The sequence below is a fragment of the Myotis myotis genome, unplaced genomic scaffold (genome assembly GCF_014108235.1).
Source record: "Myotis myotis isolate mMyoMyo1 unplaced genomic scaffold, mMyoMyo1.p scaffold_m19_p_15, whole genome shotgun sequence".
In the NCBI taxonomy this organism is placed as follows: domain Eukaryota; kingdom Metazoa; phylum Chordata; class Mammalia; order Chiroptera; family Vespertilionidae; genus Myotis; species Myotis myotis.
In genome coordinates, this window is record NW_023416319.1 from 11,648,220 (window position 1) to 11,666,652 (window position 18,433).

The 18,433-nt window shown below is 46.3% G+C and overlaps 1 protein-coding gene across 7 annotated transcripts in view; it reads left to right on the top strand.

The window, feature by feature from the left end:
- Positions 1 to 1,786: 1,786 nt before the first annotated feature.
- The window catches only part of XPNPEP1 (X-prolyl aminopeptidase 1), a 45,710-nt gene continuing 29,063 nt past the window's right edge, over positions 1,787 to 18,433 (top strand). For 2 of the 7 annotated variants that reach the window (XM_036336047.1, XM_036336051.1), the window contains exons 1-3: positions 1,787 to 1,902; positions 8,571 to 8,659; positions 14,004 to 14,128. In XM_036336047.1, coding sequence (XP_036191940.1) covers positions 1,871 to 1,902; positions 8,571 to 8,659; positions 14,004 to 14,128 — 246 coding nt within the window. In that variant the 5' untranslated portion in view covers positions 1,787 to 1,870. Of the gene's footprint in view, positions 1,903 to 3,529; positions 3,678 to 8,570; positions 8,660 to 14,003; positions 14,129 to 18,433 lie in introns of those variants that run through there. The other 5 variants (XM_036336048.1, XM_036336049.1, XM_036336050.1 and 2 more) reach the window with 5 other exon arrangements.

Consider the following 18,433-nt stretch of genomic DNA (forward strand, 5'->3'; position numbering starts at 1 on the left):
AGGCAGTAAGTGCTATGAAAAAAATAGAGCAGAGTAAGGGGGATTTGGAATGTGTGTGTGTGCGTTTGCGTGTGCGTGTGTGTGTATGCGTGTGTGTGGTTTATAATTTTAAATAGGGTGGTCAAGGGAGGTCTCATTCATTGAAAAGATGCTACTTGAACAGACTTGAAAGCAAGGTGAGGGAAGGGTAAGGGAGCCTGGGTATTTGGGGGAGAGCAAGTCCAAAGGCCCTGTGGCATGAGGGTACCCCACTTTTTCATGGACAAGCAAGTAGGCTGGTTTAGCCAGAGCAGAGTGAACAAGGTGATGAGTCAGGTGCATATCAAGTACAGCTTTTAGCCCAAGTGAAACAAGGAGCCATGGGCAAGTGCTAAGCAGCAGAGGGACATGATCTCAGACTGCACAGGACTGACCTGGCTGCTGTGTGCAGGCCAGACTGCAGGTGCCTGGTGGCAGCAGGGAGGCCAGAGTAACCAATCACCTGGGTGAGACGGTAGTGACACCGGCCCACAGGTTGGAGGAGGCGGTGCAGCTGGGGGTGGTGAGAAGTGGTCGGATTAAGGATCTGTTTTGCAGACAGGGCCAACAAGATTCTCTGACAGGCTTGATGTAGGGTGTGAAAGAGGAGAAAGGGCTGGCTCTAAGGTTTTGGCCTGAGCATCTGAAAGAACAGAGTAGCCACTGATTGAGATGGCAAAGACGGTTTGGTGGTGCATGTTTTTGGTGCGTAGGGCCAGGAGCACCATTCATGCACATTAAGTTTGGGGTGCCTAGTAGCTAGCCAAGTGGCGTGGACAGCTGGACTTTGAAGCGATCTAGAGAAGTGATTTTGGGGACAACTCCAAGACCTCAGGATGTGAGACTCTGAAGAACTGGCCACACGTCCCTCCTCTTCGCCCTCCTTGGAAGGCGGCTCTTCCTGCTGCAGTCCTTTCAGCCAACAAAGCCCTTCTCTTTCCTCTTTGGGGACTGGTGAGAAAAATTAACAGAAATGACACACCCTCTAACTCGCAACACTACAAAATAAATGGATGAATGGAGTGGATCAGAGACATGGAAGCATGGAACAGAATGAAGAAACTCTGAGGGAAGGCCAGGGGAAGGGTTGTGGGTGGGAGGTAATCAACCAAAGACCTTGTATGCAAATATTCTTAATCTATGGACACTGACAATAGGGTGGTGACGGCGGGGTGTGGGGGGGCGGGACCTGGCTGGAGGGGGACAATGGGGGAAAAAAAGGGGACATATGTAATACTTGCAACAATAAATAATTGTTTAGTAGTTCTCAACCTTCTGGCCCTTTAAATACAGTTCCTCATGTTGTGACCCCAACCATAAAATTATTTTCATTGCTACTTCATAACTGTAATGTTGCTACTGCTATGAATCGTCATGTAAATATCTGATATGCAGGATGGTCTTAGGCGACCCCTGTGAAAGGGTTGTTCGACCGCCAAAGGGGTCGCGACCCACAGGTTGAGAACCGCTCTCATTGAATCCCTAGGCCTCCCCCTCTTCTCCCGCCCAAAATGAGGACCCATCGGCAAACGCTAAGCAGCAGAGGGACCTGATCTCAGGCTGCAAAGGACTGACCTGGCTGCTGTGTGTAGGCCAGACCGCAGGTGCCTGCAGGCTGGCCTCCGGGTGGAAACCGCACCGCCCAGACCTGGGCGGTGGGCGGGCCCTGCGGGTGGGCGGGGCCGCGGCGCCCACGCACGCCACAGCCGGGGGCGTGGCCGGCGGGCGCGCGCGCCTAGCAACTCGCCCACCGGCCGGCCTTCCTCCCTCCCTCCCTCCCTCCCTCCCTCCCTCCCGCCGGTGATCAGCTGGTCTGTGCACCCCATACGTGGGCTGGGGCACGTCACGGCGAATGGCAGCCTCCAGGAAGGCACCGCGAGTCAGGTGAGGAGAGCGCCCGGGAGCCGGCCAAGGGCGCGCGCGGCTCCCCGGGCCCGGTGCGCGTGTGGCCGTCCCGAGGGCAGGGTCGCGCGGGGGTAGAGCGGCGGGCGGCCCGCTGCAGGCCGGGGAAGGCCCGGGCTGGCTGGAGCCCCCCGAGCGAGAGCTGGGGGAGGGCGCCCTGCAGCCGGCAAGTTCCGGGTTGTTTCTGGCGGGGCCGCGGGCACCCCCAGGCTGCCCGATCCCGAGTCCGGGCCCCTGATGAGTGTGTTTGTCTGCGGAGCGGCCGCGTTCGGCCCGAGGGGGGCGGTGACTGTGGCCCTCCCGGCCCGCAGGAAGGCCATGCTGTCTCTGGAAGTTGACGCCCCCTGGCTCCTCCGGCGAGTCCCCGCCCTCGCCCAGGGACCCTGGGAATCGAATCCTCAATTTACAACCCTGACACATGCAAGGCGCCGGACTGATCTGTCACCGCAACAAAGATGGGCAAACGCGGGCCGCTCCCCACCCAAATGGTTGCAGAGGGCTGTGTAAGGCCATACTTTGACATCATCTCCTGGAGACTCCCATCAGTAACATGTCCTGTCTTCTCCCCGGATAAATCCCCAAGTCTCACATTAAATACATTTCAGCCAGTAGCGCGCCCCCCCTACCCCCTCCCCCCCTCCCCCCTCCCCCCTCCCGGCTGCTGCCAGGGTATACTTATCAGAGCAGCTAACAGAGCAGGAGAGAGAGAGAGAGAGAGAGAGAGAGAGAGAGAGAGAGAGAGAGAGACAGAGAGAGAGAGAGAGAGAGAGAGAGAGACAGAGAGACAGAGAGAGAGAGAGAGACAGACAGACATAGACATGCAGTGTTCACAAAGACCAGAAGCCAGACTCCCTGGAGATCCACATGGGGTCCGTCAGCCATCCTCCAACCCGCTGAAATTTGAATGAACACGCTTGGCACTATGGCCAGGCTCACTTGCTGAACACAGACCATGGCATGTGCTTGTGTTTGTGAGTAGACAGATCACAAGCCGACCTTGACTTGGACGTGGCCTTGCTGCAGCCCGTTAGGCACGAGATGTGGCAAACCTGCATGTGGAAGGAGCTGGGGTCAGGCAAGCTCATGATGATGAGTTAGGCCCCAGGTGGAGAGCCTTTGAGGACTAAGGTGGTCTTTTCTGGATTCATCGAATCACCACACTGGATAGGCAGAAGGGTCCTTCAACATCAGCTGATAGAACCTCTTTACCTTACACAAGGGGCCACCAGAGGCTGAGAGAAGGGAGACCATTTGCCCCAGGCACCTCCCCTCCTGGCAGAATTTGAGTGCCACTCAGTGTAAAAGTGATGCAGTTTAGGTGATGGAAACTGAACTCAAATCGATGTAGGTAGAAAGGGGTTGAGCTGGCTTCTGGTGCAGCTGAGTCAGTAGACCAACACTGGCATCAGTCTTCCCTCTCTTTCGCATCGCTTGGCTCTGATTTCTTCAGTGTTGGCTTCACTGATGGGCAGCTTTTCCTCATGGCAGGTCAATAGCAGTTCTAGGCTGACAGCCTCAGCAGAAATAGAGCCTTCCTAGAACTTACTGGTTGGAGCAGAAATCTCAGTCTCCCTGGGCTGATTTGATCCTTTTGACCATCTTGAACCAGCCATTGTGGCTGGAGGGATGGATTGACCAGATCTGGATCCCAGAACTTGGTGGGTGACTCATCTCAACTCTGTGGACTGAAACTGGAGAAGAGACATTGTCAAAAAGAAAACGAAGGTGCTCTCATCAAAAGAAGAGATGGATTCTGGGTAGGCTAAGACAACATTACCCACATCTCCACCCTTGAACTTGTTCCATTCTACTGTTGCCTCACCTCATGGGGTATGGTTGAGGATCTTGGTGGTCCTTGTTTTTTTGCCTCATCCTAAGTGATAGATTCTCATCATGGGCTGGGGGAGGGTGGAGGGTAACAAGAACCTTGCTGGGATTTCTTTAAAAAGAGAGAGGGAGAAAAATGTGCTATAACTGTCTTATGCAAAGTTCTCTGCACCCTTTTTTTCCCTTACCCACCCAGTGGCACTTCATGGTGTCGAGAAGGTGTAGACTGAAGATGTCTTGGGAAGGGGAACAGCACTGAGTCCAGTTGAGAGTCCTGGCCTCTAGTTCTAGACTATCTGTCACCAAATTGCTGTGAGGCCTTGAGCAAGTTCTTTGATCTAATTTTTGGATATTATGAAAAATATTGTTATGGATATTTGTGTACAAGTTTTTATGTGGACTTAGGTTTTCAATTTCTAAACCTAAGGTTTTCAATTGCTGGGTTATAGGAAAACTCTGTTTAACTGTTTGAGGAACTCTGGGCTGTTGCAAACCTACATTTCTGGCAGCAATGTGTGAGGGTTCTAATTTTTTCACATCCTTGCCCTTTCTTGTTATTGTCTGTTTGTTTTTTAAATTATAATCTTCCTAGTGGATGTGAAGTAGCATCTCATTGTGGTTTTGATTTCATTTCCCAAATGGATAATGATGTTGAAAATCTTTTCATATGCTTATTGACCATTTGTATATCTTAGACATTGAAATGTCTATTTGGAACCTTCGACCATTTAAAAATTGGGTGTTTGTCTTTTTTTCTTTCTTGAGTTGTAATAGTTCTTTATATACAATGTATACTGGACTCTTACTAGATATATGACTTGCAAATATTTGCTTCTCATTTTATGGATTGTCTTTTCACTTGTGTCTTTTGAAGTATAAAAGTCATTCATTTAATGATGTCCAGTATATCTGTTTTCTTTTGTTGCTTGTACTTTTGATGTTATATTTGAGAAATCATTGCTTAATCCAAGGTCAGGCAAATTTATGACTGTTTTATTCTAAGAAAACATTCATGTGTATGATCTATTTTGAGTTCATTTTTGTATATGGTATATAGTGTGAGCTTTATTTTTTTGCATGTGGCTCTCCAGTTGTCCCAGCATCATTTGTTGAAAGGACTATTTTTCTCTATTTTTTTAAAAAATATATTTTATTGATTTTTTACAGAGAGGAAGGGAGAGGGATAGAGAGCTAGAAACATTGATGAGAGAGAAACATCGATCAGCTGCCTCCCGCACACCCCTGACTGGGGATATGCCCGCAACCAAGGTACATGCCTTTGGCTGGAATCGAACCCGAGACCCTTTAGTCCACAGGCCGACGCTCTATCCACTGAGCCAAACCGGTCAGGGCTATTTTTCTCTATTGAATGGTTTTGGCACCCTTGACAGTAAATGTGAGGGTTTATTTCTGAACTCTCAATTCCACTTCATTAATCTAGAAGTCTGTATGTCAGTACCACACTATCTTGATTACTATAGTTTTATTAGCTTTGAAATCAGGAAGGTTGACTCCTTCAAATTCATTCTTTTTCAAGATTGTTTTGGCTATTCTGGTTTCCTTGCATTTGCATGTTAATTTTAGGATCTACTTGTCAATTTCTGCCCAGAAGCTAGCTGGAATTGATGGGTAGGGCATTGACTGTAGATTACTTTGTGGAGTATTGCCATTTTAACAATGTTAAGTCTTCCAACCCATGAACATAGACTAGCTTTCTATTTATTTAGGTCTTCTTTGATTTTTTTCAACAATGTTTTGTAGTTTTTGGAGTGTAGGTTTTGCATATCTTTTGTTAAGTTTATTCCTAGGTATTTATTGTTTTGACTCTATTGTAGATGAACTTTTTAAAATTTCATTTTTGAATTGTTTATTTCAAGGATATGTAAATATAATTGATTTTTACATATCAGTTTTGTATCTTGCATTCTAATTTTTTTGTGTAGATTCTTTAGGATTTTTTATATTCAAGATAATGCCATTTGCAAATAGATAGTTTTACTACTTCTTTTCTAACACGAGTGCCTTTTAATTCAATTTCTTGCCTGATTGACTAGAAATGGCAAGAGTGGACATGTCTGTCTAGTTTCTGATCTTATAGGGAAAGCATTCAGCCTTTTAACAATAGGGATGATGTTAGCTGTGGATTTTGTAATATTCTTGATCAAGTTGAGAAATTCCTCTTATAGTTTATTGAATACTTTTATCATGAAGGGGTGTTGGATTTTGTCAAATGCTTTTTCTGTCTCTACTGAGTTTCTCATGTAATTTTTGTTCTTTTTCCTTTCTTTTTTAAAAAATATATTTTTATTGATTTCAGAGAGGAAGAGAGAGGGAGAGAAAGATGAAAACATCAATGATGAGAGAGAATCATTGATTGGCTGCCTCCTGCACACCCTATTGGGGATTGATCCCACAACTTAGGCATGTGCTCTTGACTGGAATCAAACCCGGGACCCTTCAATCTGTGGGCCAACGCTCTACCCACTGAGCCAAACCAGCTAGGGCTGTTCTTTTTTCTATTGATATTGTATATTATTACATTATTTTTTTTGTGTTGAACCGATCTTGTGTTCATGGAATAAATTCCACTTGGATCCTTTTTATATGTTACTAGAGGTCTGGTGCACGAATTCTTGCATGGGTGGGGTCCCTTGGCTTGTCCTGCAATCGGGGCCAATCGCCCAGTCTCCATAGGGACAATGGGGGCCGGACAGGGGGGAAGGACCGCGGGAGGTTGACCGGCCACGGGAGGTTGGCTGTGGGAGCATACTGACCACCAGGGGGCAGCTCCTGTGTTGAGCACATGCCCCCTGGTGGTCAGTGCGCATCACAGCAACTGGTTGACCAGTTCGGTCACTTAGGCTTTTATATATATAGATGGGATTCAGTTTGCTAGTATTTTTTGAGGACATTTGCATTTATATTTATAAGAACTGTTGAGATATTTTACTTTTGAATGAAAGAATACATGGTTGCCCTAGTAAAGAACATCTCATTCTGGCTATGAAATGACAGTAGCAGCTATCTGAGAGCAGACCTGGAGTGATTGGCGACAATGTCTGGTCTTCTGGTTCTGGCTGTGTGGTGGACTGAGCGAATGTGAACGCCTCTCCCTCTATCAACACATAAAAATGTGATAAAATTAGAACAAAATTCCCCTTACGTTCATAGCTGAATAATATCTAAAACCCCTTCTGTACCTGTAAGAGGCTCCTTGTTGCCTCCCGGATCTTGTCTCCTAACCACTTCCTTTCCCATCTCCCAGCACACTGGCCTCCTAGCTTTCCCTCTGGTACACCAGGCACATGCCTGCCTTAGTGCCTTCACACTTGCTCCATTTCTGAAATGTTCCTCGCCTAGACAATCCAGAGGGCTGATCACTCACTTTTTTTTTTTAGGTCTCTGATAAAATGTCATCTGCTAGCAAAGAGGCCTTGCCTGACAAACCCCTATCAGAGAACTTTCCTCTTATGTCTGTGACCGTCTCTTCTCCTTGCCCCACTTGACTTGTTTCATAGAACACATACTCACTACCTGACACACTGTATTCTTGTTTTGTGTCTCTTGCCTTTCCTCTCCTACCCTTCCCTCCCGCTAACCTCCCTTCCCCCACCCCCATGTAAACCTCCTGAGGTCAGAGGTGTTGTATGCTTGGTTCACTGCTGTGTCTAGAATAGGGCCTGGATTATAGAAGATTCTCAATACAATTATTTGTTGATTGAATGGACTTGAAAGAAAAATCCTCAGGTACCAGAAATTTATACTAGTGGAACTTAAAGTCTGAATTTTTGGGGAACTTAGCTGGAACTGAGCCGTGGGGAGGTTATCAGATGCTATAGGTCTTCATTCCAGGGGTCCAGGGTGTCAGACTATCCCCTTATGGGGAAGGAGACTTGTGTGTGAGTCTCCTAGCTAAGAAGTTAACATGAAAATTAGTCTCAGAAGCAAATGACAATGACAGAAATGCTTGTACAATCCAGGACACATCTCATTTTCTAATGAAGATAAGCTCTTACTAAAAGATTACAAAGCTCACAAGGAATGACCCACCAGGAGGGAGCCAGTAGACCCAGTAAACTTGAGAATTACTGTCCCCAGACCATAGTGGAAAGCCTGAAATGAATTCTGAAACAAGGGCCCCAAATAATTAAAGCTAAGAAAGGGAACAGAAACCATAGTGAAAGAATAGGACCCCAATGGGCCTGCCTGGATGGCTCCGTTGGCTGAAGCATTATCCCTTACACCAAAGGTTGCATGTTTTATTTCCCGTCAGGGCACACACCCAGGTTGCAGGTTCAATCCCCAGGTTGCAGGGATACATACGGGAGGCAACCGATTGATGTTTCTTTCACATTTCTTTCCATCTCTCTCTCTCTCTCTCTCTCTCTCTCTCTCTCTCTCTCTCTCTCTCTCTCTCTCTCTCTGTCATCAATAAGCATATCCTTAAATGAGGATAAAGAAAAAAAAAAAAGAATAGGGCACCATTAAGAAAGAACAGGGAAATTTGAAAAAGAACCAAGAATTTGTCCATGTGACAGTCATTGCAAATTAAGTCTTTTTATCCTAGTTAAACAGGAGGTGAGATACAGCTGATGAAAATTCATGAACTATAGGCTAGGCCTGAAAAGGTTTACCTGTCATGCTGATGTTTTATCTGCAGGTTTTATCTGAGGTTTTCATTTATTTCATTACTGATCCTGGGGTAAGAGTTCTTTGGACTCACGAAGGAAAATTGCTCAGTCAAGTTGATGGCCTCTCTGACTAAGCCTTGCCACGTTTACTGTGGTCAAAGTCTGCAATATCCTGTTCTTTCTCTTCTTAAGGGCGAGCCACCGTGACTTTCAGCTGAAAAATTTAAGAATAATTGAACCTTACGAGGTGATATATTCAGGAGACCCAGGTATGGACACAGGTAATAATTTTGCCAATTATTAGATGGGACATCCCAAAAGGATTTTTAGTTACCCTTGCCTCAGCCTCAAGGTGGGAGAAAAGAGAAGGTAAGGGGTTAATAATTGATCATGGCTGAGGTTGGGAGGATTTGTATCTGGAACTTAAAAACCACTTTGTTTCTTGACTTTCTGGGTAGTTGGCTACTGTTTCTAAGTACTCGCTACTTTTTTTTAGGGTAGTAAGTTAGAGAATGAAAGTTATGGCATTTCTCATTCCAGGGGTAGTTGTGATAAGTTACTAGTCTAGTTTTTCTAGTCTCTAGTATAATCCTCTATTGGCTGCCTTAGAGATTAGCTTTCAATGTTCATCATATGATTATGAAATGAGAAAAGTTTGTAATATACATATTATTGTGCTTTATAAATTGAATATGCACTCAGGGAAATCTTTTTGTGAAACATTTCTGGAACTATATCTTCTCCCCAGAATTGGTTAGTTGCATTGTTGGGTTGCCAGAAACCTGAATTCTAAAAAGTGACGAATTTCTGTATTTTTAGCCCCCATAAGCCAGTGCTTTTCTATGGACTACCCAGGAGAACCGCAATGTTTCCTTTTAGCTGGGTGAAAAATCAATCCCCGAAGCTCACAAGAAACCATGACTAATCTCTCTTTGGAAGATTAGTGCTATAATTGCACTAATCCTTTTTCTTTAAAAATATAGATCATGCAACACATTTTGGGCCATCTTGGGAGGGAGGAGAGGGGAAAAGGGGAAATAAAGAAAGGGGAAAAGTGATAGAACTAGCAAATTTAGAGGTTGAAGGGAACTTCCCTTTCTTCTTATTATACATGAAGAAATAGAGGTTCAGGGGGTTCAGTAGTCTGAGGTTGCAGATCCCAAATCGAAACCAGAACCCACTTGTTTTGATTCCATTGGTCTTAGAACGCTTTAAGAGAGCCTCTGTTATGATCCCTTAGATCAGTGGTCGGCAAACTGCGGCTCGCGAGCCACATTCGGCTCTTTGGCCCCTTGAGTGTGGCTCTTCCACAAAATACCACGTGCGCGCACATACAGTGCGATTGAAACTTCATGGCCCATGCACAGAAGTCGGTATTTTGTGGAAGAGCCACACTCAAGGGGCCAAAGAGCCGCAGTTTGCCGACCACTGCCTTAGATAATAGAACATGGACTTGGGAATTAGATCTGGGTTCTGGTTCCTAATGATCCAGTTGACTTGGGCAAGTATTTAACTCCTGTTTCTTTGTCTGAAAAATGGGAATAGTGAAACCTCCCTTGGAGTATTATTATGAGAATTAACCACTAATGCATGGAAAGCCCTTGGCCCTTGCTCAGATGCTGGACGCGCAGCTTTGTATCTGTGTACGTGTTAAGATGCTGAAATTGGAGAACACCAGCCCCTTCTATTTTTTTTATTTTTTATTTTCACAGTATGTTTATTAAAGTTAGAGACAGTGAAACAAACAAGGGCTTAGGGTAGAGGAAGCAACAGGAGAGAGCCTGGGCGGGGCTGCTGTGGCTCTCTAGAAAAGCAGTAGGAAGAAATGAGGCTGGGCGGGGCTGCCTGCTCACTGGGAAGTCAGAGAAAAGGGGCCTTGGAGACCGGTTCAGGGGGTTAGCCCAGGATGAGCTGCTGCTGCCCATTGCTCCCCTGGTTGCAAGTCTTGTGGGGACCCTTAGAGTTTAGGAGATGTGTGCCTGTGGGGGAGGAAGAGAGGGGAGGGAAAGGCTAGGGCATTTTCCCGGGAGAGAGGGAGAGCGAGCATCCCCTTCCACTCTTATAACAAGACTTGTAGAAATCTCAGATCCAGATTCAAATCCTATTTCTTAAGCTCCTGCAATGTACCGTATGCTGTGCATGTTGCTTCCACACATGCTGTCACGTTAAATACTTCTAGCCACCCAGTGAGGTTAACGTGGTGTGCTTTTCATGTACTTCCAAGGAGTGAAAAGTCTAGTTTCTGATAAAGGCTGAAGGTTTAGAAACTTATTTCTAAAAGCAGACCCACATACGCAAGAGACTTTTAAATGAGTCATTCATTTTAAAAGCATGATTTAAAAATACCTGGCAGTGTATGGGCTAATGTTACATCATGGACTAGGTTTGTTGCTCTTGGCTTTCCACTTCCCTGCACACCCTGATTAGCTCTTGGCTGCTTCTGACATTTCTGAACAGTAATGGGATGTGGAGTGACCAGATGCTGTAATACGGCATCTGCTAAGATCCTAGCTTTCATGGAAGGTTCGTTACTGTTCATTACATTGAGCCTGAAAAGATCACAGATACACAGTTGTGATGCCCATCCAGCCATCTTTGAGTGAGCATATGTGTGTGTGAATGGATTTAGAGGTCGTGGAATCGGAGATGAAGATGACGTGGTCCCTGCCTTAAGGAGACGCAGTAGGTACACCTGTGGCACCATTTATCACATTGCTGTCAGAGTTCGTTAATTATGCACTCACTCTACAGATTGCAAGCACATTAATATTTAGTACGTGCCAGGCACTGTTTCTAAATGCTTTATAGAGAGCAACCCATTTAATCCTTATAAAAATTACCCTCTGAGGATCGCCAGCCATGCCTTTCATCTGCTCCATCTTTAAAAAATATGCATTTTTATTGGCTTCAGAGAGAGGAAGGGAGAGGGAGAGAGAGAAACATCAGTAATGAGAGAGCGTCATCACTTGGCTGCCCCCGTATGTCCTCTACTGGGGATTGAGCCCCAAACCTGGGCATGTGCTCCAACTGGGAATCAAACTGTGGCCTCTTGGTTCATAGGTTGACACTCATCCCCTGAGCCACCCCAGCCGGGCCTCATCTTCTCCATCTTCTCCGCCTTTTCAACTGCTGCCACCTCAATGGCTGGGTCTTATACCTGTGCTAGCTTTGCCCCCTCCTCAGCTCTAGCTGCTCATCCACTCAGTTCTTTTCAAGACCTGTTGTCCTTGTGGCCACAGCTGTCTCAACACCTTGCTCACTGCATTTACGTGAGTGGTAGCCGCTTCCATGGCCACAGCACACACTGCCTCAGCCACTGCAGTAGTGGGAGTTTTTTCACTGTGTCTGATATAGGTGACAAAGAAGTGGCTGCATCTTTTCAAGCACACCATGCAAATGTGAAGGGCATGAAGGGCGAGGGGGAAGGAGTAGGGGAAGCATCAAGAGTGGTGAAGGGGGCAGGTGGCGCTGTGGAGGGAAGTGTGAAAATGCTGATGCTGTTGATGGTTTTGAGGAGGCAGGAGATGGTGAGGAAGGTCAGAAGGTGGTGGTGAGGAGAGGGATTGTGGTCCCAGGAAGCAGAGGCTGTCTTTGGCTGGCTCCATTTGCCTCGGATGGTTTACAGTTTGTAATTGAGGATTTTGTGCTTGCCATTGGTTCTGTTGACTTTGCTGATGAAGTTAGTGGCTGGTAATGTTGACACATACCACAGTCAATGCTATAAACACCCAGTCAGTGCCATCAAAGTTCTTAAGTCAGAGCGTGCCCAAATAGAAGCCAGGTCCTATAAAGAAATTAATGGTCTTGAAAGAAAATATATTGGCTTCTATCATATATTTGCTTTTTAAAATTCCAGATGCCCAGGCTGTATTCCAGACTAATTAAGTCAGAAGTCCCCCAGATAGTTCTAATATGCAGTCAAGGCTGGAGTACTGGTCCAAAGGAAGTCTACATTTTTTCTTGACTCTAAGAATTAAGTTACTCAGAAGCATGGTTTGGAAACGCATTAAGTCTATTTTGAAGCTCCTGGAAGGTGTCATAATAACGTTTTCAGATGCTGACAAGCTGATGAGGTCGCAGTGGGCTTCATTTTGAACTTAGTGGAGGTGTTGACCTATAAACTTAGGTCAGCCCCAGTACTTCTGCTCCCTCTCTCTCAGATAGGTGAGAAATTACAGGCTCAGGACATCAGATACAAGGAAAGGGTGCCCCTATGAGAAGTACTCAGAAGCAGCTGTAATGCACGGAACATGGACATGTTTGACTTGTGACTAGGACCTTTTTCAGCGGCCGTCTCCTTGAGTACGACTGTCCTTCGGAGACTCCGGAGGTGGAGCCCGAGGCCTGTGGCTGAAGCTGCCCTGGCTGCAGGTTGTGAATGGGGCACTTGTTCAGTGAGTCCCAAGATCAGTCTAGTTCCGCATAGGGGATTCTATTAGAGAAAATCATCTCGACTGATATATGGAAGCCCAAGGTGCTGGTGATGAAGGAGAATGAAGCAGATGAAAAAGTTAAAGAACCAAAAAAGGGTCCATACCTAATCGGGTACAAGCCCCAGTGAGTTAGGGAGACTGCCCTGGAGGATAAGCTGTGGTGTAGTTGCCTCAGTGTAACTCCATTACTTGGAGCATTGTGCATCAGAACGTCTTTAGTTAAGTAAAACATGTTCTGTTTGTTAAAAAATGGGTTGGCAAAATCCAAAACACCAAGTCCTGGCAAGCATGTGGCACAACAGGAATTTTTACTTATTAATGGTGGGAATACAAAAAAGTACAGCCAGGTTGGAAGACAGTTTGATAGTTTCTTATACAACTAAATATACATTTTAAAAAAAAATCCTCACCCCAGGATATTTTTCCATTGATTTTTAGAGAATGGAAGAGAGAGGGAAAGACAAAGAAAAACACCTATGTGAGAGAAACACATCGATCGGTTGCCGCCTGCATGCACCCTGACCAGGGAGGGCCTGGGCTGGGCAGGAACCTGCAACTGGGGTACATGCCCTTGACCAGTATCAAACCCGGGACCTTTCCATCCGCAGGCTGACACTCTACCCACTGAGCCAAACCGGCTAGGGCTAAATATACTCTTTACAGCGATCATGCTCCTTGCTGTTTTCCCAAAGGAGTTGAAAACTACATTCACACAAAAACCTGCATGTGGATGTTTATGGCAGCTTTGTCCATAATGGCTGAAACGATGCAATTTTTAATGGTTTGATTGGGTACTGTTGGATGGGTGGCAATTTATTTAACCAGTCATGTATTTTCCCTCCATAGTTTTACTACTATAAACACAGATAAGCACCTACGCCTTTGTGTACTTGTTTAATGATCTCCGTAGCATAAATCCTAGAAATGAAAGAGGTAACTAATCCATTTGGAGATTAGTCTTAGTAGCTCAAGTTTTCTTGCCACAAGTGGCTGTTTGGAAGTGGTATTTAAGAACTGTAAACTGGAGAGTTTTGGGGCAGCTTTGGTTTTGGTCGAATGGCGGGGTGTTCATTTTGAAGCTGCCTCTGGGAATGGGGCGGAACAAAGCGGGTGCTTCTCTGGGGCCTGTTTGCAGACTCATCGAGTTGCACGGGGCAGGCTGGTTTTGAAACAAACTCTCCTGTTGTTGCAGACGGCAGAATGCCTCCAAAGGTAACTTCAGAGCTGCTGCGGCAGCTGAGACAAGCCATGAGGAACTTGGAGTATGTGACAGAGCCCATCCAGGCCTACATCATCCCGTCGGGGGATGCCCACCAGGTACTGAGTGGAGATGGGTTGGTGGTGAAGGAACGCATCAGTCTCTCCTCTCATTTCATTCTTTCCCCCGAGACCCAACGTGTTTATCGGATTCTAGTTGTCAACCCACAACCAAGCATGTCCTCCAGGGCCTGGCATAGGGACCTGTGTCCAGTAGGGTTCCACTGAATGCCTGTTGATTTGGTTCTGGCTTCCTTGTTTCCAGTGAGTATAGCCAGCTTTTAATAAATGGTGGAAGAATTAGTGGACAAATGAGGGGTAGAAGTCTGGACCTTTCTGTTGCTGACACACTTTACCCATCTCCTCTGTCACACTCTGTTCCTAGCAGAATTGTCTGTGCCTCCTCCTTTCTCTCCATCCAGACCGTCCCATCCTCTGACAGCCAGAAGAGCAGCTGCAAAGTCATTATTGATCTTTACCCAGTAGGTTTTAGGGATGATTCTAAGTATCACTCCTTCCTTCCCCCAACCTCCATCTTTAATGAAAGCAACTCAGTAAGTGCCCTTTACCTCTGAGAACACTAGTTATTTAAATATAGGAGGGCCCTGGCAGGGGCTCAGTTGGTTGAAATGTTGTCTCGTATACTAAAAGGTTGCAGGTTTGATTCCCAGTCAGGGCACATACCTAGGTTGTGGGTTTAATCCCCTGTTGGAGTATGTACAGGAGGTGACTGATCAATATTTCTCTCGCATTGATGTCTCTCTCTCTCTCTCTCTCTCTCTCTCTCTCTCTCTCTCTCTCATTCTCTCTCTCTCAGAATAAAATAAGATAAACAACCTTGGGTGAGGATTAAAAAAAAAATATATGGGAGAGGTGGATTTGGAGGGGTGGAGACCTCATGTTATGGGGCTGAAAGGCAGAAGGAGGAAAGGATTCCAGGATCTACTCCTTTTGGTCTTTGAGTCAGCAAATGTTTGCATTTCTCTTTGTGGTTATGGTACCATAGGGTTGCAAAGATGAATTTAAGATTGAATTCCTGCCCTCACTGTGCTTATGTTTTAGTAGAAAGATAAAGTATGGGCTGAATTCATAGCTGAGAGGGAATATATTAAGCTGGCAGGATCAAGGAAGGCTTCATGGAGAAAGTACATTTAACTGGAATGTGAACAGGTAGAATTTAAATGCTTGGAGATAGAGGTATAAGAAGTACCATGAGCAAATCCATGGATATAGGAGAACATGAGTAATGATAACTTTGAAAAAGAAGGACAAATAGGGGCTTGGTCAAGGCCACTCATGAGCTACCCATGACTGGTCATGGGGATCCTTGACCACCAGAGTCAGGAGTTTAGGTTTTGTTCGATAGTAGGGACCCATTGAAGGTCTTTGAGCAAAGGAGTGACATGATCTGTGAGAGGGAGCAGTGTTGTGTGGACTGGAGAAGGGAAACACTGGGAGCTGAGAAACCTGTTAGGCTCTTGCAGGATCCCAGAGGTGGGGTACAGAGCACTTGGACATGGGTGCTGGCTTTAGGAGCAGAGAAGAGGGGAACAAGGTTCGGAGGAGAAGTAGAACAGAGATTGGACCTTCAGGCAGATGGCAGAGGGCACTGGGAAGTTTGGAATCCAAGTGTTCCTTGTGCCACCCACAGAAAGAAACGAGAAGCCATGAGTTCCTTGTTTCGGTTTCTGTGAAGAGGTGGGGCATGGTTGGGTGACTGTTAAGTGGGATTCTGGGTCCCTGCCAGGACTGGGAGGACAAGGAGGAAGGGTTGGCTTTGTGTGCGACCTGCCACAGCAGCCTCCTCAGTAATAGAGAGGCCGCTGTTCTTTGTGGCTCTTGTTCCTAATTGTTCCATTTCAGGCTAGATTCAGGGTTGCTGGGGTTTCTCCTATGGGTGGGGAAGGGAGAGTGTTGGAGAATGAAGGGGAATCTTGAAGTCTGTCTTTTCTGTATTTTCCAAAACACAAACACAGACACCCACACACTGTTCTGTGTTAGAGAGAAAATGCACCCCAAATGCATAGTTACGCAAGGACTTGGCACTCCAGGGGTCTGCTTCTCTGCAACTCTAAGGGTTTTTTCTGTGTAAACTCTGAACAGGGTGTGGTATTAATGAGTTTGGGCCCAGCAGGACTTTTACAGTGAAGGGTTGTTCATTCTCTCTGGTAATCTGAAGGCTTTCATGGACCATCTAAGTCCAACGTTGAGATTGGTGGGCACCACTGGCCCCAAACCAGGAGGAGCGTTGGTTGGGGCTGGGGTTGTGCCAGCTTGCTTTTGAGAAATCCGAAGTCTTCATCCTCCCCATCCTCTTGGGATCGGCTTAGTCAAAGGGTCACGTTCTGTCCGGGGTGCCTCTGCCAACGGAGTTTTTGGCTGTGTTTATGGTTCCTCCTTCTGGAAGACATGAATCAGATTTTCCTAAACTCCTTGGATCCTATTCCCATTCCTCCTGGAGTCGGCTTCCTGTTTTGTTTTGTATTTCTTAAACAGACTCTGCCCTGGGGTGGGAGGTGGTGGTTTTTATCCCAGAGTGATTTTATCTACTATTAATTAGAGTGATGCTGGCTGTGGTGATGCATCTTGAGGTTTCAGTGGCCTGGTTCTGTGGAGCTTTATTTCTTGCCCATGTAGCAGTCCCGAGTGAGTGTTCCTGGTTGGTGGGTGACTTTCTTCCACCGGGAAGAAGAATGATTTAGGAATCCAGGTTCTTTCCATCCTGTGACACCAACATCCTAGCTGGAGGAAGGGGCAAGGAGTGTGCTGAAGACACACCCATGTTTCCTGCCCTGACCCACACATCACTTCCACTCACATTTCATTGGTGAGAACTAGTCATGTGACACCCCCACCTAAAAGCAAGGGGGCCTGGGAGGTGAAGTCCAGGGTGGGAAGCCCCCTTTCAGCAGCTGTACACTAAGGAAAGGGCATGAAGCTATTTTTCCCACATACCTTGACTTGGTTTCATTTAAGAAAGAAGATGCCAAGGACGGAAAGTTACCTTAGTATTTGGGGACAGGCGGCCCTTGTCTCTATGCACAATCCAACCTGGATTAGTGGGTCAGCAGTTTGAAAGGCTCACTCCGAGTGTGTGAAGAGTGGCTGTAGGCCAAGCATGTCAGACTTGCGGCTGGCGGGCCACGGAAATGAGGCGTGCTGCCGGCCGTGAGTTTGACATGCTTCCTGTAGGCAGTGGTCCAGGTAGAGATGATGGAGGCCTGGCCTGAGTACTGACATTAGAGATGCAGAGAGGTGGAGGGCTTGCAGAAGAAGCCAAAAGCTGTGCTGCTGTGCCTTGCTCCTTGCGTGCTCTGACCTTTTGCTGTTCTCAAGGGAGAGTGTTCCTGGGCTTTGCCAGCACATGGCTGGGGGAAGAGTAGGAGGCCTGGGCCTAGTGCTTGTCTGGCCTCTGTTGAGCCTGTTGGTGTGGAGGTGACAGCTTCATAGGCGATGTCTTTCTGGCGGGTTGACCACTTAGGTCATGTCTAGACATTCTTGCCCCAGACCTCATCTTGATCCCAAACCAAATATGTCCACCTGCTGTTAATACAGGGTGTCCCCCCAAAATGTATACACACTTTAACAGCTGATAGCTCAATTTTGAAAATGAAATGTATTTTAATACACTGCTTTTATAATTATTCAAAGTGTGTGTATACATTTTTTGGGGACACCCTATATATTACCTTCCTTTGGAGAAACCTTCTTCTTGCCTTTGCTGATGAGCACCTCTAGGTAAACCCCCATGGGTGCCCTGTCCCTCCTCTGAGGCTTGCCCAGATAGGGGAGGGGCATCCTCTAGAAACGTGTCCCTGCATGAAGGAGTCCAGCTGGGCCAAGATCAGCAGTACCTTCTCTGCCAGACCTTCGTCAGCATCCTCACTGTGTGTGGGAGAGCCCAAGCCAGTGTCCTGACTGTGTGTCACAGGTGGGAGAGCCCCAAGCCAGGGATACCTCATTGTCGTCGATAGTGTCCCCACTGTGTCTTCACCATTACACTGTGATTTTTAGTGTAAGGATTATTTTTGTTAACTTAGTTTTCCCAGCCTCTTAGATGCCATTTCACCATTCTGGAAGCAGACATGAATACTACCTCTTCCACTGCTAATGTGCAGCGCTGTTAGGTTTCTGGAGAGTTGTTTTAAACATTAACTGACTATTCCTCATAGCAGTCCTAGGAGAAGGGTGTGACTTCTCTCCACCCTTTTTTGCCTTTATTTTTTTTTTTTTAAGTCTTGCACCAATGATTGCTGGGTTAATAAACAAATGAGGATTCTCCAGTTCATACTGTTGACCACCATTTCTTTCTGTGTCTTTAGTGCTATGTATGAAATGTTACTTTATGTTTTCGGGATTAAACGT